Source organism: Prionailurus bengalensis, chromosome B4, assembly GCF_016509475.1.
Source record: "Prionailurus bengalensis isolate Pbe53 chromosome B4, Fcat_Pben_1.1_paternal_pri, whole genome shotgun sequence".
Lineage (NCBI taxonomy): Eukaryota > Metazoa > Chordata > Mammalia > Carnivora > Felidae > Prionailurus > Prionailurus bengalensis.
In genome coordinates this window covers 36744021-36763644 of record NC_057358.1, presented here as the reverse complement: position 1 = coordinate 36763644, position 19624 = coordinate 36744021, and the positions used below count along the sequence as shown (strand labels likewise).

Sequence of the window (19624 nt, the reverse complement as noted above, 5' to 3'; positions counted from 1 at the left end):
AAACTTACCAAGAACTACATAGATATTTTATACTTACTCACTCATTGATTTGGTCCTTATAGCTAATTTTTGAGGAAGATACTACATCCATTTTATTGATGAGGATACTGAGGGTCTAAAAGATGTATTTATTTGTTGAACCTTACACATTTAAATAGTGGAGTGAAACCAACCCAAGCCTTTCCTACTAGTTACTGCATGACTAAGCCTCAGGAGCACGGTAAGAATTCACAAGAAGCTTGTTGGGATGAAATGTGTATAAGGTCTGTGTATTGAATTTTGTTACTGCATATTTTTATACTTATTCCCCAGAAAAGATTTCAGGTCTCATTTTTGTTTTTCCTGGTTGGGCATAGTATTACTGATATGCCTTAATACAAAGGGCAACAGTGTTAAGGAGGATAATATAAAAATTATGTCCATGTATTCTGAACACTATTGCTTGATGATTTGGAATTCTGTTTTTAATTTTTGCCATTGCACTTCATTTGGGGAATTAAAAAAACTGACTTAAAAATAAATTTAAAAAATGACACTTATTGTTTTAAAAATAAACCTAATAATTTTAATTTTTTATATGATTCCCATCATTTTTTTATTAAAAAAATTTTTTTTAATGTTTTTATTTATTTTTGAGACAGAGAGAGACAGAGCATGAGCAGGGGAGGGGCAGAGAGAGGGGGAGACACAGAATCTGAAGCAGGCTCGAGGCTCTGAGCTGTCAGCACAGAGCCCGACGCGGGGCTCAAACCCATGAACTGTGAGATCGTGACCTGAGCTGAAGCCAGACGCTTAACTGACTGAGCCACCCAGGCGCCCCGCCATCATTTTTTTGAAGTTTATTTATTTATTTTGAGAGAGAGAGAGAATCCCAAGCAGGCTCCACATTGTCACTGCAGAGCCAGATGTAGGGCTCGAACCCATGAACTGTGAGATTGTGATTTGAGCCGAAACGAAGAGTCAGATGCTTAAATGACAGAGCAACCCAGGTGCCCCAAAAGTAAACCTAATGATTTTAAATGTTGATTGTCTTGTGCATGTGTATATATGTGTATTTTCTTTTTAATTGAGAGAGAAAGAGGGTACACATGCACACATGTGCACAGAGAAGGGGTGGTGGGGGGAGAGAGAGAGGGACAGAGAGAGGGACAGAGAAAGAGAGAAAATCTTAAGTAGGCTCCCCACACTCAGCCCTATGCAGGGGTTGGTCTCACCACCATGAGATTATGACCTGGGCCAAAGTTGGACACTTAACCAACTGAGCCACCCAGGGGTCCCAAGAAGAACAGTTTTCTTAAAAAATTGAAATCTTTAAAAAAATTTTTTAAGTTTATTTTGAGAGACCGTGTGTGCATGCAAGGCAAGTGCACACACTCACAAGAGTCGGAGAGGGGCAGAGAGAGGGAGAGAGAAAGAATCCTAAGCAGGCTTCTCAGTGTCAGTGTGTAGCCTGACATGGACCTTGAACTCATGCATTGTGAGATCATGATCTGAACTGAAAATCAAGAGTTGGATGCTTAACTGACTGAGCCACCCAGGTGCCCCTTAAAAAATTGAAATCTTGACCATTCAGTATGTTTCTTTATGATTTTCAGGCATAATGTTAGAAGACAAAAATATATAGCAATGCGTATAGAGAAGGAGGTTGTCAATTTATGGAATTTGTCTTACATTGCATTTAGTTGTGGTTTCCATAAATGAATTTCAAGCTTACTACCACCTTCTGAATATAAGAACTATCTCAATGAATTGTATTCAGATTTATGTTAACTTGTGGATTCAGCACACATTTATTACATATTTGATATGTATTAGGCATTATGCCAGGTTTTGGAGATAAGACATTCCTTTGCTTTTAAAGAAGCAATTAATTAACCAAAATATAGTAAGTACATTATTTTAGAAGCTCTTGGTTCCATAAGAGGGGCACCTAAATTAGACTGAAGGATTTACGGGTTTGTGTAGGACCGTGACTATTAAATTTAGTTTGGAAGAATGAGTAGTAAGTACTCAATGAGTAGTAAGTAGTTAGCCAGTTGCTGGGGAGGAGGAAGGTCACAGAAGCAAGAAGAGGGCATGATATTTTAGGAAATTGCATGTACTTGATCATGGTTGTCATATGGAAAAGGAGAGTGGTTAAGTAAGCTGCCTTCAGGAGGTAGGCAAGACCGAAATCATGAAAAATCTTATATACACTGCCAAAGAATTTAGATTCTTATTTTGGAAAGCCATCAAAGGAAGTATGTAGGTGTGTTCATGTCATATTTAATTTTTAGAGCAGTGGTTCTTAAGCTGTTTTGTTCCAATATCCCTATATACTCTTGAAAATCAATGAGGACTTTAAATAGCTTTTGTTTATGTAGGCTGTATCTATTACTATTTACTATATTGGAAAGTAAAACTGAGAAAAATTTAAAGCATTAGAGTATACAAGCATACATTGCATTAGTTGTCAGTGGGATATACCCCATGTCATGTAGCCTCTGGAAAACACTCCTATACGTTTGTAAGAATGTGTAGTGAAAAAGGCAAATAATATCATAGTATTGTGAAAATAGTTTTGCTGTCCTGAAAGGGTCTTAGGGAGTCTTGGAGGCTCCTGACCCACTTGGGGAATCGTTGTATTAAAAGATCATTCTGTCCCTATCAAAATAACACCAGAATTCACAGAGCTAGAACAAACAATTTTAAAATTTGTATGGAACCAGAAAAGACCCTGAATAGCCAAAGCAATCCTGAAAAAGAAAACCAAAGCTGGAGGCATCACAATTCTGGACTTCAAGCTGTATTACAAAGCTATAATCGTTAAGACAGTGTGGTACTGGCATAAGAACAGACTCCTAGATCAGTGGAACAGAATAGAGAACCTAGAAACAGACCCACAGACGTATGGCCAACTAATCTTTGGCAAAGCAGGAAAGAATATCCAATGGAATAAAGACCGTCTCTTCAGCAAATGGTGTTGGGAAAACTGGACAGCGACATGCAGAAGGATGAACCTAGACCACTTACTTAAGCCATACACAAAAATAAACTCAAAATGGTTGAAAGATCTAAATGTAAGACAGGAAGCCATCAAAATCCTAGAGGAGAAAGCAGACAAAAACCTCTTTGGCCTCGCCCACAGCAACTTCTTACTAAACACATCTCCAGAGGTAAGGGAAACAAAAGCAAAAATGAACTATTGGGACCTCATCAAGATAAAAAGCTTCAGCAAAGGAAACAATCCACAAAACTAAAAGGCAACTGATGGAATGGGAGCAGATATTTGCAAATGACATATCAGATAAAAGGCTAGTATCCAACATCTATGAAGAACTTATCAAACTCAATACCCAAAAAACAATCCAGTGAAGAAATGGGCAAAAGATATGAATAGACACTTTTCTAAAGAAGACACCAAGATGGCTAGCAAACATGTGAAAAAATGCTCAACATCGCTGATCATCAGAGAACTACAAATCAAAACCACAATGAGATACCACCTCCCATCAGTCAGAATGGCTAAAATTAACTCAGGCAATGACAGATGCTGGCAAGGATGCGGAGAAAGAACTCTTTTGCATTGCTGGTGGGAATTCAAACTGGTGCAGCTACTCTGGAAAACAGTATGGAGGTTCCTCAAAAAATTAAAAATAGAACTACCCTATGACCCAGCAATTGCACTACTAGGTATTTATCCAAAGGATACAGGTGTGCTGTTTCAAAGGGGCATATGCACCCCAATGTTTATGGCAGCACTATCGACAATAGCCAAAGTATGAAAAGAGCCCAACTGTCCATTGACAGATGAATGGATAAAGAAGATGTGGTACATATGTATACAATGGACTATTATTCAGCAATCAAAAAGAATGAAATCTTGCCATTTGCAACAACGTGGATGGAACTAGAGTGTATTATGCTAAGCGAAATTAAGAGAAAGATGAGTATTATATGACTTGACTTGTGGAATTTAAGATACAAAACAAATGAACAGAAGGGAAGAGAAATCATATAAAAACAGGGAGGGGGACAAAACATTAGAGATTCAAATATAGAGAACAAGATACAAAACAAATGAACAGAAGGGAAGAAAAATCATATAAAAACAGGGAGGGGGACAAAACATTAGAGATTCAAATATAGAGAACAAACAGAGGGTTGCTGGAGGGGTTGTGGGTGGAGGAATGGACTAAATGGGCAAGGGGCATTGTGGAAGACACTTGTTGGGATGAGCACTTGATGTTGTATGTGGGGGAAGAATCAATGATTGGATTCTACTCCTAAAATCATTATTGTACTATATGCTAACTAACTTGGATATAAATTAAAAAAAAATATAAATCATTTGGATGTTGTAAATGAAAAAAATTTTTTTAATGTAAAAACAAAATAAAATGAAATGAAAAAAAAAAAAGATCATTCTGGAGGCACCTGGGTGGCTCAGTCAGTTAAGTGTCCAACTCTTGATTTCGGCTCAGGTCATGATGTCGTGGTTTGTGAGTTCTAGCTCCACATCAGACTCCACTCTGACAGTGTGAAGCCTGCTTCAGATTCTCTCTCTCTGCCCCCCCCCCCATACCCCCTTACCCTTTCCCTCCCTCTCTCTCTCTCTCAAAATGAATAAATGAACTTAAAAAAAAAAGATTCTGGCAATGATGTTGAGAATTGTTTAGAACCTACAAAAAGCAACACATTTTCAGTTGTGATGGAGCATGCACATGTGTATGCATATGGCTACCTGAAACGAAGTTTTCAGGAAACAATTCTGTATTAGTTATCTTTTGTTGTGTTAAAAGTTAAAATTTACTAGATTAAAAAACCAAACATCTCACAATTGTTATGTAGAGCATAGCTGGCTCAGGGTTCCAGCTCAAGGTATTTCACAAGGTTGCAGTCATCTGAAGGCTTGATTGGGGTTAGAAGATCTTTTTCAAAGCTATCTCACATGACTGTTGGCAGGGGGCTTCAGTTTCTTACTATGTGGCTCTCTGTGTAGGGTAGCTTGCATATCCTTACAACATGACAGCTAGCTCCTCACAAAGTGAGTGATCCAAGAGAGTTACCCAAGACAGAAGCACCATTGTCCTTTATGAGTTAGCCTTGAAAGTGATAACATCATCAGAAGCAAATTATTAAGTCTACTTCATATTCAGAGAGAGAGCAATTTTGCTTTCCCCCTTGAAGGGAGTAGTATCAAAGAATTTATGGAGATACCTTAAAACTATCACAGTACTTGTCAGGAGAGTGAGTCATTCATGAGTCTTTTCTTTCCTGCATGCCTTGCTGGGTATGCTAAGTATACAAGGCCCTGAGTGCTCTTAACCTGGGCCATTTCTCAGGATTGTGTTTGTAGCAAGCCAAATTGAGGAGTGAGGTAATGTTTTCCACTAGGACAGAGAAGGTTTACTGCTTGTTATGAGTGGTGGACTCCCTAAACTCAGTGTCTTCAGCTGCAGTGCAAAGCCATTGCATGTGTAGCATCTCTTTGAGTTCCTCTTGCTATTTGTGGGACTTCGGGGTAACAGTGAGCCAATGTAGACATGATGCTTATACTGTTTGCTGAGCTGTGAGTAATAAATTGTTTTTGTCTCTGAACCAGGAGACTCATGTGTTCTGTCTGATAAGCAGAGGGAGATTTGAAACAACCACAACAGATACTAGATAGGGAACTAAGAAAATATGGATAGGAAGCTAATTAAAGGACCCTGGGGACAACATTATGGACTCAAACTGTACAGCTGCATGATTTTCTCCAGTAGCAATCAGGATTCCAGTTGTATAATCAATGAAGGTATTTCTTTTGGATTAATCAAGGACAGGGGAGTTTGGAGCGTGAAATTTTTTTCTTCAGACTTTCATGGTATAATTAATGTATGCTAAACTGAATGTATTTAAGTATATAGTTTGATGATGGGTACCTGGCTGGCTCAGTCAGTAAAGCATGTGACTAGATCTTGGGGTTGTAAGTTTGAGCCCCATGGTGGGTGTAGATTATTTAAAAAAATAAAATCTTAAAAAAATATATAATTTGATGAGTTTTGACATGTATACACCTGTGACCCCAGTCAAGATAATGAACATTTGCATCACCCCAAAAGTTTCCTCCTACTCCTTTTTGATCCATGCCTCCCCCGACCCCATCCCCAGGCACACACTGATTTGCTTTCTGTCATAATACGTTAGTCCTAGAATTTTACATACATGGAATCATACTGTATAACTTTTTTTGGGTCAGAATTCTTGTCAGTTATTTAAAGTGCAAGAATTATTATTTTGTGGTTGTATGCCTGGCATATTAAAAAAGATTTTTTTTTGAACACTATCTTCTTTGAAGCTTATGAGATTAAAAAGCCAGTATGAAGAATTCAGAACTAGTAAATTTCTTTCTTTTGTTGTGTATATGAATATAGTTCTGATAATAACAAAGACTCCACATGCAAATACCGTTTTGGATCTGAAAGTGACTTGGACATTAGAATGCACCTTCTAATATTGAAAACTTGATGGGAATTTTTGTTATTGGATCTTAACCTATTCAGTATGATTTAGTGATATGATTACATGAAAACAGAATTCTGAACAAAAGCACAGTTGGGAATTTTTTTCTTGAATGTGGCTTTTTAATGTTCTGATGGCATGATTCCTGAGACTGAATTATTCCTCCTTATTTTGTTAGTTTTACTTTGTTCTTTTGCCCAACATCTTTTAAAAAAGACTTTTTCCTTAATAGAAAGGTAAATGTGATTATTTAAGCTTTATACCTGGAAAACCTAAAATTGCCCCAAAGAGTACTAGATTAGCAGGACACACTGCCATAAAACTGTGGAAGCCTTTAATATTCTATGGACAGTTGAGATGTTCTCATCAGCAGATGATTGTGGTTAAGTACAGTAGGTAAGAGCTTCCAGGGCTCTGGAATTAGGTGCTCTAATTCAAATCTTCACCCTACCACTTTAGATGTCACTTAACAGCTAAAAAACTCACTTTCTTCATCTCTAAAATGGAGATAATGACAGTACCTGTCTTATGGGAGCCTTTTATAAATTTTTTTTAAGTGTTTATTTTTTGAGAGTGAGACACAGAGTACAAGTGGGGGAGGGGCAGAGAGAGAGAGTGAGACACAAATCCAAAGCAGGCTTCAGGCTCTGAGCTGCAGCATGGAGCTTGACTTGGGGCTTGAACCCATGAACTGTGAGGTTGTGATCTGAGCCGAAGTTGGAAGTTGGACACTTAACTGACTGAGCCACCCAGGTGCCCCAAGGGAGGCTTTTAAATATTAAATTAGATCTTAATGTTAAATATTAAATTAAGCTAAATATAAGTTTTTAGCATAATGCCTGACATGCAGTAAATACTAAATGTTAGCTTTTGTTATTATTATTGAAGGGATTGTGGGTAATAAATGTCTCTTATTTTAAGCAATATTCAGATTACTTAAAAAAAGAAAAAGATTTGCATCCCTCTTTGATCTTGAAATAGAATTCATTCAAACAGTAATATATAGGTAATTACTTGTCACCTACCTCACAGTCCAGATAAATTATGAGAAAGGAGGGGTGCCTAGCTGGCTCAGCTGGTAGAGCATGTGACTCTTGATCTTCAGGTTGTGAGTTCCATCCCCATGTTGGGCATAGAGCTTACTTTAAAAAAAAATCATGAAAAGAAATTTTTACTTTTTGAGCTAAGGTTAGTCCTGGAGAGAATTTCCTAACATTACTAGTAAAATGTTGCAATTTCTGAACTTGGTGTACTATTGCTATTTCTGAGATGGAACCGTAAAGATTTGGGCTCTGTGTATTTTCTCTTCTGCTTGTTGTTACCCTAGGGCTATCTTTATTAAGATGAGACTGCCAGTGTATTCATATTTCTAAAGAATAACCTGTTGGAGTTTGACTAAAGTATATGGATTCTTTAAAATCATATTTTTGACTGTGAGTTTCTTGGGTAGTGTTTTCAGTGAAGAATACTTCTTATTTGAGAGAGAGTTAGAGTGTGAGTCCAGGGAGAGGGGCAAAGGGAGAGGGTGAGGGTGAGGGAGGGAGGGAGGGAGAGAGAGAGAGAGAGAGAGAGAGAATCCCAGGCAAGCTCCATGCTGAGCACAGAGTCTGATATGGAGCTTGATCTCATGAGATTATGACTTGAACCGAAATCAAGTCTGATGCTCAACCAACCGAGCCTCTCAGGTGCCCCTGATTTATTATTATTAAAAAAAATTTTATGGGGCGCCTGGGTGGCGCAGTCGGTTAAGTGTCCAACTTCAGCCAGGTCACGATCTCGCTGTCTGGGAGTTCGAGCCCCGCGTCAGGCTCTGGGCTGATGGCTCAGAGCCTGGAGCCTGTTTCCGATTCTGTGTCTCCCTCTCTCTCTGCCTCTCCCCCGTTCATGCTCTGTCTCTCTCTGTCCCAAAAATAAAAATAAAAACGTTGGAAACAAAAAATTAAAAAAAAATTTTTTTAATTTTAATTTATTTTTTGAGAGAGAGTGTGAGTGGGGATGGGGCAGACAGGGAGACACAGAATCCAAAGCAGGCTAACAGCACAGAGCCTGATGCCAGGCTGCAACCCACGAACCGTGAGATCAAGACCTGAGCTGAAGTCAGACCCTTAACCGACTGAGCCACCCAGGCACCCCAACCCCTGATTTATTTTTGAGAGAAGTGTAGAAAGTAGATATCTGTGATACGTGTTTTAATTATACTTGTAGAATATGAACATATTTTCCTTTTAAATAATTCAGGTTTTATTGTAATATGAATATAAAGTGAACCTAAAGTCTCCACCAACATTTTGTTCCTAACCTCCCCTTACAATACAAGTTACTTTCCGCTAGTCCCATTTGGCATTGGCACGTTTTCAAATTTGGCATTTCCCTTGTAAGAATTTTTTTATATATTTTGTATAGATATTTATACATATGATAGGTGTGTGTGTATATATAATGTTTTTAAAACCTTTTTTAATGTTTATTTTTGAGAAAGAGCATGAGCAGGGGGAGGGGCAGAGAGAGAGAGAGAGACAGACAGACAGACACAGAATCTGAGGCAGGCTCCAGGCTCCGAGCTGCCAGCACAGAGCCCAACATGGGGCTCGAACTCATGAACTATGAGATCATGACCTGAGCCAAAGTCGGCCACTTAACCAACTGAACCACCCAGGTGCCCCATGTTAGATACATTTTTCACCTAGTTTTTGGTTTTTCTTTTAATTTTGCTTATAGTATTTTTTGGTATAATACTTTGCCATTTTGACATTATCAAATCTATTATTTGTTTTTCTTTATGGTTTTTGCTTTTTGTTTCTTACTTAAGAAGCCCTACCTTAACTCAAGTTCACAAGGATCTTCTAGTACTTTTGATAGTTTTAAAATTTTATATCTTTAATGTACATAGAATTTATTTCTGTGCATTATGTGAAGTAGGGATATAATTTATTTTTCCAAGAACACCAGTTGTTCAAACCCCATTTATTGAATGATTTGTCTTTTCCTCACTCTTTTGAAATGTTACTTTTAGGATATACTAAACTTACATATATAATTTAGACGTATTCCTGGGCTAGTACTGTACAATTTTAAATACTATGGCTTTAAAAGGCTGTAAGTCCTGAGGTGCCTGCGTGGCTCAGATTGTTGAGCATTTAACTCTTGATTTCGGCTTGGGTCGTGATCCCAGGGTTGTGGGATTGAGCCCCGTGTTGAGCTCTGTGCTGAGCATGGAGTCTGTTTGAGATTCTCCCTCTCTGTCCCCGGCTCCCTTCCCCTCTCCCCACTCCCCCTTTGCCCCCTTGCATTCTCGCTCGCTCTCTAAAAACAAAAACAAAAATGGAGGGGGGCTGTAAGTCTTTATGAGAAATCCTGGGGGTCAGTCAGATGTGGTTTGGAGTCCAGATTCCCCCCTACCCCCAGTACCCAGTGGGCATTATGCAGTATCCTGTAATCATATACATTGTTTTCTCAATGAGTGTATGAATAATCACACTAAATGAGATAACCTATAAACAGTAGCGACTTCATACCAGATCAGGTTAGGTTTTACTGCTAAGTGAGTGAAGAAGAAACAAAACTTACTTTTAGAGCTTTTTTGATTTTTGCATAACAGGTAAAGGATCATGGACCTGTAATTTATCTTGTTATTTAGGGAACATCTTCCTTCTTTGTTTTTCTATTGCAAATTGTTTATGTTATTCTTACACCTTTACTCTTCTATTTGAATTTTAGAGTCAGCTTGTTGAGATATATGGAGAATTCTGGGAGATTTTCATTGGGATTTGCAGTATTTGGGAAAGAACTGACAACTTGTACATTATTTTCTTGTCCATGAATATGGATAACTTTCCTTTTGTTCAGGTGTTCTTTCAGTAGAGTTTTACAGTTTTTTTCCAAAAATGCTTGCATATTTTTATTAGATTTATACCAGTTTTTATGGTTTTCTTGCTACTGTTGGTGGGTTTAAAAAAATTGCATTTTTCTAATTGTTATGATTAATGTACAGGAAAGTACTGATACTTATATATTGATCTTGTGTCTGACTGATTTGTAGAGTTCTATTATTTTAATAACTTGTCAGTTGATGACTTGGGTTTTCCAGTTAGAAAATCATATATTCATACATTGAGTTTTATCTTTCCATTGCTAGTCTTTATACCTCTTATTTCTTTTTCTTTTCCATTTGCATGGTATGGTTTCAGTATTCAGTTTTGAGACATGCAAAATACTGTTAAAATGTTTACAGTGAAATGCGCTATAAACAAATTTTGAATGAATGAATAAATAGATGATAGGGAAATCTCAAGAAAAGTTTCTGAGAGGGAAATGTTTACTATTGGAGGATTTAATGTGTGATCTTTTCATTGCAGATATGGTGTAAGGTATTTCTTCAAGACTGGACAGCTGAAGACCTGTTATTTCTGATTAGCCTTAAGCAGACTTATAGCCACTGAGAAACCTCACAGAATTTCATATTTTGCTTTCTGCTGTATATCTTTCTTGGCACCTACGTTCAATCTGCAACCATGTATGGAAGTGCTCGCTCAGTTGGGAAGGTGGAACCAAGCAACCAGAGCCCTGGGCGTTCACCTAGGCTTCCACGTTCCCCTCGCTTGGGTCATCGTCGAACCAATAGTACAGGAGGGAGTTCTGGAAGCAGTGTTGGAGGTGGCAGTGGGAAAACCCTTTCAATGGAGAATATTCAATCCTTAAATGCTGCCTATGCCACATCTGGCCCTATGTACCTAAGTGACCATGAAAATGTGGGTTCAGAAACACCTAAAAGCACCATGACGCTTGGCCGTTCTGGGGGACGTCTGCCGTATGGTGTCAGGATGACAGCTATGGGCAGTAGCCCCAATATAGCTAGCAGTGGGGTTGCTAGTGACACTATAGCATTTGGAGAACATCACCTCCCTCCTGTGAGTATGGCATCTACTGTTCCTCACTCCCTTCGTCAGGCAAGAGATAATACAATCATGGATCTGCAGACACAGCTGAAGGAAGTACTGAGAGAAAATGATCTCTTGCGGAAGGATGTAGAAGTAAAGGAGAGCAAATTAAGTTCTTCAATGAATAGCATCAAGACTTTCTGGAGCCCAGAGCTGAAGAAAGAACGAGCCCTGAGAAAAGATGAAGCTTCCAAAATCACTATTTGGAAGGAACAGTATAGAGTTGTGCAGGAGGAAAACCAGGTTAGTTTTATATATATATATGTTTACCTTTATTGATCAGATTCATGTATATAAATGAAATAAGCTATTCTCTCTTTTTTTTAAGTTTATTTTAAGAAAGATGCACATGTGTATGGGGGAGGGGCAGAGAGAGAGGGGGGGGAGAGAGAATCCCAAGCAGGTTCTGTGCTATCAATGCAGATACCAGCGCAGAGCTCCACACAGGTCTCAGACCGTGAACTGTGAGATCATGACCTGAGCCAAAATTAATAGTCAGATGCTCAACCAACTGATCCATCCAGGTGCCCCTTAAAGGAGAGTTTTACAGTAGCCACCTCATTGTTGATTTTATACTTTATTTTGGGGTTAGTTAAAAATTATGAAGTGATAAACTTACTTGGATTTCTTTAGTGTTCCTGAATGATACTAAGAATTAAAGAAGGAATTAGAAATGATCTGTCTTTGATGATGTAAATCTGATTTAAGATTTCTGTTGATTATTTTACCATTCTATTACTAATACTCAGTTCAGGCATTTATATCTGCTGTGTTGGTCATTATTATTATTTTTAATGTTTACTTATTTATTTATGAGAGAGAGACAGAGCGTGAGCAGAGAGAGGGAGACACAGAATCCGAAGCAGGCACCAGGCTCTGAGCTGTCAGCACAGGGTCCTATGCGGGGCTCGAACTTACGAACCATGAGATTATGACCTGAGCTGAAGTTGTATGCTTAACTGACTGAGCCACCCAGGTGCCCCAAATCTTGGTTTTTGAAGAAGGTTGCTAGTTGTATTGTTTTGTATTTTAAAGCCCCAAACTTACTTTCTCAGTAATAAAAATCGCTTTTCTCTGATCATGAAAATAGTACTGGAAAACACAGGTATGAAATCAAAATTTATCTCAAATCCTCTTATAACTTTGTTTTTCCATCATTAACATTTTGTTGTTTCTCCCTAATGAACTATTTCTGTGCATATACACATATAAAATTTATACAAGTAGAATATTACAGGTGTTAACATTTTGACCTTTTTTAGCCAACATTTCTGCTGTATATTAAAGCCCTGTGATGTATATCGGAATCATTATTTTAATGCCTATATATTGTGCGTGTACTAGTTAAGCTAACATCACAGTTAAAATGTTTCAAATTTATTTGATAGTACAATATGAATTAAAAACTAAACCTTTAATTCATTTGAATGAGCTTTCAAAATAATTAGAAAGTATGAGAATTTTCTTCTTTGTGAGATATATTATAATTTCAACTACTTTGCTTTTACTTTTTAACCAGTGATTAAATGTAATTTGTCATCACACACAATCTGAATGTTTTATAATTATACTTAAATCTCTTAGCAACCCAACCTTTTTAAAAAAGAGGAAATGTCCTTTAAAAAGTATTTCCTAGGAATTTTCTTGAGTTTGAGTCTTCAAGACTTTAACAACATGAAAAGAAAGAAAAGAACTAAAAGAGACCCCTGTGTTAGATCTTAAAAGTAAGGACAGGGTTCCTAATGTTGGTTCTGATATATTAATTTATTTAAAATATAGATATCCTGGTCTTGCTTCATAAATAGCTTTGGAGATAGAATCCAGCAACCTTTATTTTATTTTTTATTTCTTTTAAATGTGTATTTATTTTAGAGAGAGGGCATGCGAGCAGAGGAGGAGCAGAGAGAGAGAGGGGGACAGAGAATCTGAAGCAGGTTCTGTGCTGTTAGCAGCAAGCCTGACCTGGGGCTCAGCCACCCAGGTGCCCCAAGTTTGGGATCTTTAGAATGGAGTACTTCTAATTCTTTAACTAGTCTAGCCATAGGGAATTTATGATGATTCTCCTGTCATCTTTGAGCTCAATTGTGACAGAAGGGAAAAGAAACAAGGGACCGTTGGCCTGATGCTTTTCAACCTTTTTTTCTGCCTACTCCACTTCAGGGTAGTGACAGACTCCTATACATAATGATTATTAACTGTGACAGTGACCCTTAGTAGAAGGAATGTGTGTACAAAAAAAAATATTTAAAATCTTAGGTATTAGATATGTTTATTAAAAAAAAAAAGCCAGCCAGGTGATTGAGAATCTCCTCACCTTGAGAATCATTAATGTATAAGATAAAATATTTAGGTGATATATGACAATAGAATGGGGAAACACATTTTCTTCAGTTCACATTTACGTTCTCAGAAAGTGAAGTACAACACCAAAAGTTTATCATTCCTAAATAAGAAATAATAGATAACATTCTGAAAGTTTTTACAGTTTGGTGTTGAATGATAAATATCAAGAGAGAAAAAATAAGTTTGCTTTATTTGGTCTTGTGGTAAGGTATCAATATAGCACAGGTCTTAAAAACTGGGTCTGTATTTTGAGGGTAGGTACTAGGTTTTTTTAATTTGTAAAAATCAGATTGATAAATTGGAGTACGTACTAATAGTATATCAATGGTCAAATATGAGGTACTTTGTATTTAGACAGGAGTCATAGTGCATGATACTTGAGTATTATTTAATCTCAAATGTTAATAAAAATCAGTTTACTTACATTTACCTGAAAAGTGGCTGAGCTATAACTTATTGTTATAAATAGTGAATGAATGAACAGTTCCCTTTATAGTTTCTACCTTTCAAGAATATATTGATAGTGTGTTTGTGTGAATAAATGTAATGTGTATAAATGGAAATGTATATATAATTTAAAGTGGATTTTGATAGAAGTTGAATGGAGATTACGGGATTTATTGTTGAATTAGCTAGCTTCCGTGTACCTTTCTTGATGATGCTGAAAATATGCCTTTCACCAAGATGGTTTTTATTATCAAACAATTTGGAAACACCATTTTAACAGGAAAAAAAATTAATGGTATATGTCTTTATTTTCAAATAATTGAGGCAGCTAATTATGCCTATCCTTTGAAAGCTGTGTGGGTAAAAAGCAATATCCTTTCTAATTACCAAGCTACATTGAAAGGCAGAGTATTTGAGTCTTCTGCAAAGAGTGTAGTGGGGACTCAGCACTTCAGTCCCGTGGAAGTGAAACAGTCCACAGGCTATGATGCCAAAAAAACCATATGCACTGAAGGAGGGTGAACACAGCCTTATCTAGATTCCGCCCCTTGCCCTAATTAAGCACCAGTGCTGGCAGGAATATATTCTTCCTGTACCCTCTGTAATTACCACACAATCCTAAAATTGTATAACTTTGGTCCAAAAAGCAAAGGGTGCAATTTTAAAGTAAAGTGAGACATTGCAGTGAGATACAGAGAACTGGGAATGCTAATTAATAGATTATAGTGAGCCAACAGTGGGCCCTAATTAAACTCTGCATTCATTATACCCTCCAGAGCCCTGAGAGGTCGGACATTTTCCACTTTACAAAGAAGATTGGTTTAATAGGATTTACAGTAATTAAACAAATTTCCTCATTCCAGTTTGAGAGTGGGGATTTAGATGCATTCTAAATGTTTGATCTGATTGGGCCACAGAAATTTGTTCTAGAATCCTGTCAAATGTAAAAACACATTTGCTAAAAATTGCTTAATGTGTATGGTTCATTATTATGGAGTCCTTTTAGAAAATTGTTTCTAAAATAAATACCCAGGTGTTTTTATATCTCATACTCCTTTTGTTACTGAACTTTCAAATGTTGGTGGCTAGAGATACGAAACAATGCATGGTTTTTAATTTTTTTATTTAAAAACATTTTTTTAAGTTTATTTATTTTGAGAGAGCAAGCCAGCATACAAGTGGGGAAAGGGCAGAGAGAGAGAGACAGAGAGAGAGAGAGAATCTCTAGCAGGCTCCATGTTGTCAGTGCAGAGCCCGACTTGGGGCTCGAATCCACAAACCGTGAGGTCATGACCTGAGCTGAAATCAAGAGTTGGTCGTTTAACCTCCTGAGCCACCCAGGTGCCCTGGGACAATACATGTTTTAATAGGAAAGACCTTTCTTTTTCTTTCCTTAAATTGAGAATGAGGAAGTTTCTTAGTGTATGTTTGGTGAAGAATAAAAGTCCAGCTATGAGCTTGGTTGAATTGCAGAGCTAAGGCTTTGGATGATTTATGTTTTATTTTATCTAACCAACATTTAACAAGATATTGTCATACTTCTTTTTTTGATATTATGCCTTATAATATTTCTCTTATGTTGATTTCACTTGGAAGCTTAGTTTTGAAAATAATTATTTTAAAGCACTTTCATTGGGATTTTGTGTGGTGAGAGTAAATTCTAATACTCTAGTGTGGCAAGTGAATTTAATGTTTTTGTGTATTTTTTTTGTTTTTGGACTCTGATTTTATTCAGGACTTTGATTTTTGAATTTTGATTTTATTTATTTAAGGATCAAGAAAACTTTCAAGTTCAGAAATACAAAAAGATAAACTAACCCTATATAAATCTTTGGTCATTTGTTCTCATTGTTAGGCTGCTGGTGGCTATTAACATTTTTAGTTTTAGGTTGTACCTTGATTTGTCACATGGTGAAAGCTATTTGAATTTAATGTTTTTTTTTTTAAATTTATTTTTGAGAGATAGAGTGTGAGCAGGGGAGGGGCAGAGAGAGAGAGGGAGACGCAGAATCTGAAGCAGTCTCCAGCTCTGAGCTGTCAGCACAGAGCACGACGCGGGGCTCGAACCCACGAACTGTGAGATCATGACCTGAGCTGAAGTAGGATGCTTAACCAACTGCGGCACCCAGGCTCTCTGAAAGCTATTTGAATTTAAATAAGCTTTTTCATGAGGTTCCTTTTTTTTTTTTTTTTTTTTTTTAAATTTTTTTTTTCAACGTTTATTTATTTTTGGGACAGAGAGAGACAGAACATGAACGGGGGAGGGGCAGAGAGAGAGGGAGACACAGAATCGGAAACTGGCTCCAGGCTCTGAGCCATCAGTCCAGAGCCCGACGCGGGGCTTGAACTCACGGACCGTGAGATCGATGAGGTTCCTAATTATTTCACTGTCACTTATTAATTTATTTTTTAAGTAGGCGCCATGCCCAGTGTGGGGCTTGGACTCATTACCCTGAGATTAAGAGTCCCCCACTTTACTGACTGAGCCAGCCAGATGCCCCTGTTTTACTCTCATTTAAAGTCTGATCTTAAAATCTGGAATCTGTGTCTTGGACTATTTATTTAACTTTTCTTTTTGATAATTCTGTTTTAACATAGAGATGAATTATGAATGATAAAGCAGAATTATGAGAGATAAACTGTTTAACTTTTCTTTTGATAATTCTGTTTTAACATAGAGATGAATTATTAATGATAAAGCAAAATTATTTATTGTGGATAAATTGGTATATCCGAATCTATTTTCTGGATGTAATCTTTTTTGGTGTTTCAAAAGTGAGATGTGTTAAAGGAACTATGTAGTATGCCCTGAGAAAATTAAGTCAGATGTAAAATAGATACGTTCCTTTGGGGGAGTTAATTATTTTGAGAAGGAAAATTTGTTCATGTTTGGCTTCTACAAATTTAAGCTACCTTTCCATTGGATTTTGTCATATCTGAAGTATGAGGTGGGGATAGGAAATTGGCTTGTTGCAGAATTGGTAAATTTGCTCTACTTGGAATGTAGTGAAATGTTATGAAAAATGATTCAGTGAATCTAATAAAAAATGTTGTGCAAATATCTGATAAGGCTTATTTGTGAGGAGGAATTTGCCAGAGGATCTCAGCTGCTTCTTCCCTCCACATTCTCTTCTTGCATTTCACAGTGCAGTCGAGTGATTTCATCTCAGTGACAAAATAGTTTTTAGGGATTTGTTAATTTATAGTAACTTTGCAGATAGTAGCTTAAATATGAGTTGGGAAATCCACTTTTGATTTTCTTATGTCAAAGAAACCAGAAAATGAACTTGGTTTTTTTTAGTTATGTTGAATAAGGGAGGACAGAGTTTTACTTTTTATTTTATTTTTTTAAAGTTTGTTTATTTTGAGAGAGAGAGTGTGCATGAGTGGGGAAGGTGAAGAGAGAGAGAGGGAGAGAATCTCAAACAGGCTATGGGCTGTTAGCGCAGAGTCTGACACGGGGCTCAGTCTCACAAACCTGAGATCATGATCTGAGCCGAGATCATGACCTGAGCCGAAATCAAGAGTCAGATGCTTAACTGACTGAGCCACCCAGGCTGTGCACCGCCCCCCCCCCCCCTTTTACTTTTTAAAATCATACCGCTCCTAGAACTTGACATCATGTTATGGGTGCCCTGTTTGCCCAGAAGGGTATTGGAGGGGCCTAGAAACCATGCTTACAAGAGGTGGTTGAGAGAACTAAAGAAGGGAAGACTTACGACATTTTATTTATAAGCTGTGTATTTGATACGCAGCCATGTAGAAGGGAGTGTTTTTTCTTTTTCATTACTTTTTTGGGGGGGGAAGGGAATGCTAGAAAAATGGGTGCAAACAAGAGGGTTATAGATTTCTGGCTCCATTGAAGAATATACTGTATTTTCTAACAAAGCTATATCCGTTTGTTGGAAGAGTCAGTTTCAGAAAGTAAGGCTTGACCATCACTAGAATTGGTTACAGGGAAGCCAGAATGCCTCTGGCAACTGTGTGGGTGTGCTTAGTCTATCAGCTCTTCAGAATGTCTGAAGTGGTGTAGAGTAAAGTGGTACTTTGTGAAGAACCATTTAGGGAGTTGCACTCCCCATCTTCCCACCCCCTTTAATCCTTCCCTCCCTTACTTTTTCCCTCTCTTCTTTTTGATAGCTTTATTGAGATACAATTCAGTTCATCCTTTAAAGTGTGTAATATTTTTCTTTCTTAATCTGGGATTTATTTGAAGAGGAGTTTGAAGAAAGTAATAGGAAGTTGCCCCAGGGATTTCTTGAACAAGGAAATGAATGACATAACAAAAAGTACTATTTAGGTGCAGCTTTTATTGTTGTCAGCAGAATGGATTGAATCAAGAAAGGCAGGGAAAGAAATTGACTTTGTTGCAAAAGGCCTGGATTAATGTGGGTAATAGGAATGGAGAAGAAGGTGCATAATCATGGGGTATTTTCAAATGAATATTCGGATATAGACTATTATGGCAAGAGAAGACTGTGATGGACCGTGGTATTGAAATGGGGGAAATGTTTTTGCCATTGATGAAAAGTGGATAGAAATTAGAAAGTGGAACTGGAAAGCGTGTTTGGAAATAAGAGACTAATGACTTTGACCTTAGGTCCATACACATAGATGTTATTTTGTGTATGCTTGTTAATGTTGGAAAATTTACTGATCTAGTTAGTTCAGTATCACAAACTCTGCTTGTGGGAGTAAGGAGTGGAGAGGAGGAGAGAAGCTATTAAATGGTTTATGTTTTATATGTATGTTCTCACTGAGCTATTTTTGTGTTTTGATCTTCTTCATTGTGGTATTTTTCTTTGAAGGCAGACAACTTGAGTGAGTCAATTCCTAAAAATCACTGTTCATTAAAAAACGGTGATAATGGTTGATATTCCTGTCATAAACAAACTTCAGTAATAGATGTCCTTTATCTTATTTTAGTTAACAAGCTCATTGAAGATCATGAGCTTTGCATGATGAATTTAGAGTACATTTGTCAAAAAGAGAAATATTGCAGAAAATGTGCTTTCAGTGAGAAGATGATTAACTTTGTATTGTTATATGTCCTGTTGTTGTCCTTAATCTCGTCTTATGGACAAGATTAAAAATGCTTTATTGAACTGTATTGTTCTTTTTCTGTGTTGCCATATGCATCTCTAAAAATACCAATTTTTTTTTCTTGGAGTTGGGAAGTTTTTAACAGATCTGTCATAATTTTTTCATATTACTCGCAGTAATGCTAATTGAAACTACTGCTTTCTCTTTGTTCTGGCACTCTTTCCTCCTTACTAGGCTCATGGTAAATTGTTACATTTTGACAATTAATGGAAAATACTGGGTTGAAGTGACACCTGTCTAGCTTTTACAGTCATCTGTGGAGGCCTTGTGAGCTAAGGTGAGAAGTAGTTCAACTTTGATATGCACACTGT

At 37.2% G+C, this 19624-nt stretch overlaps 1 protein-coding gene across 14 annotated transcripts in view; it reads left to right on the top strand.

The window, feature by feature from the left end:
• ERC1 (ELKS/RAB6-interacting/CAST family member 1) overlaps positions 1 to 19624 on the top strand; it is a 518359-nt gene that overhangs the window by 29520 nt on the left and 469215 nt on the right. For all 14 annotated transcript variants that reach the window (XM_043565007.1, XM_043565004.1, XM_043565003.1 and 11 more), the window contains exon 2: positions 10839 to 11663. In XM_043565007.1, the coding sequence (XP_043420942.1) occupies positions 10995 to 11663 (669 nt within the window). In that variant the 5' untranslated portion in view covers positions 10839 to 10994. The remainder of the gene's footprint in view (positions 1 to 10838; positions 11664 to 19624) is intronic.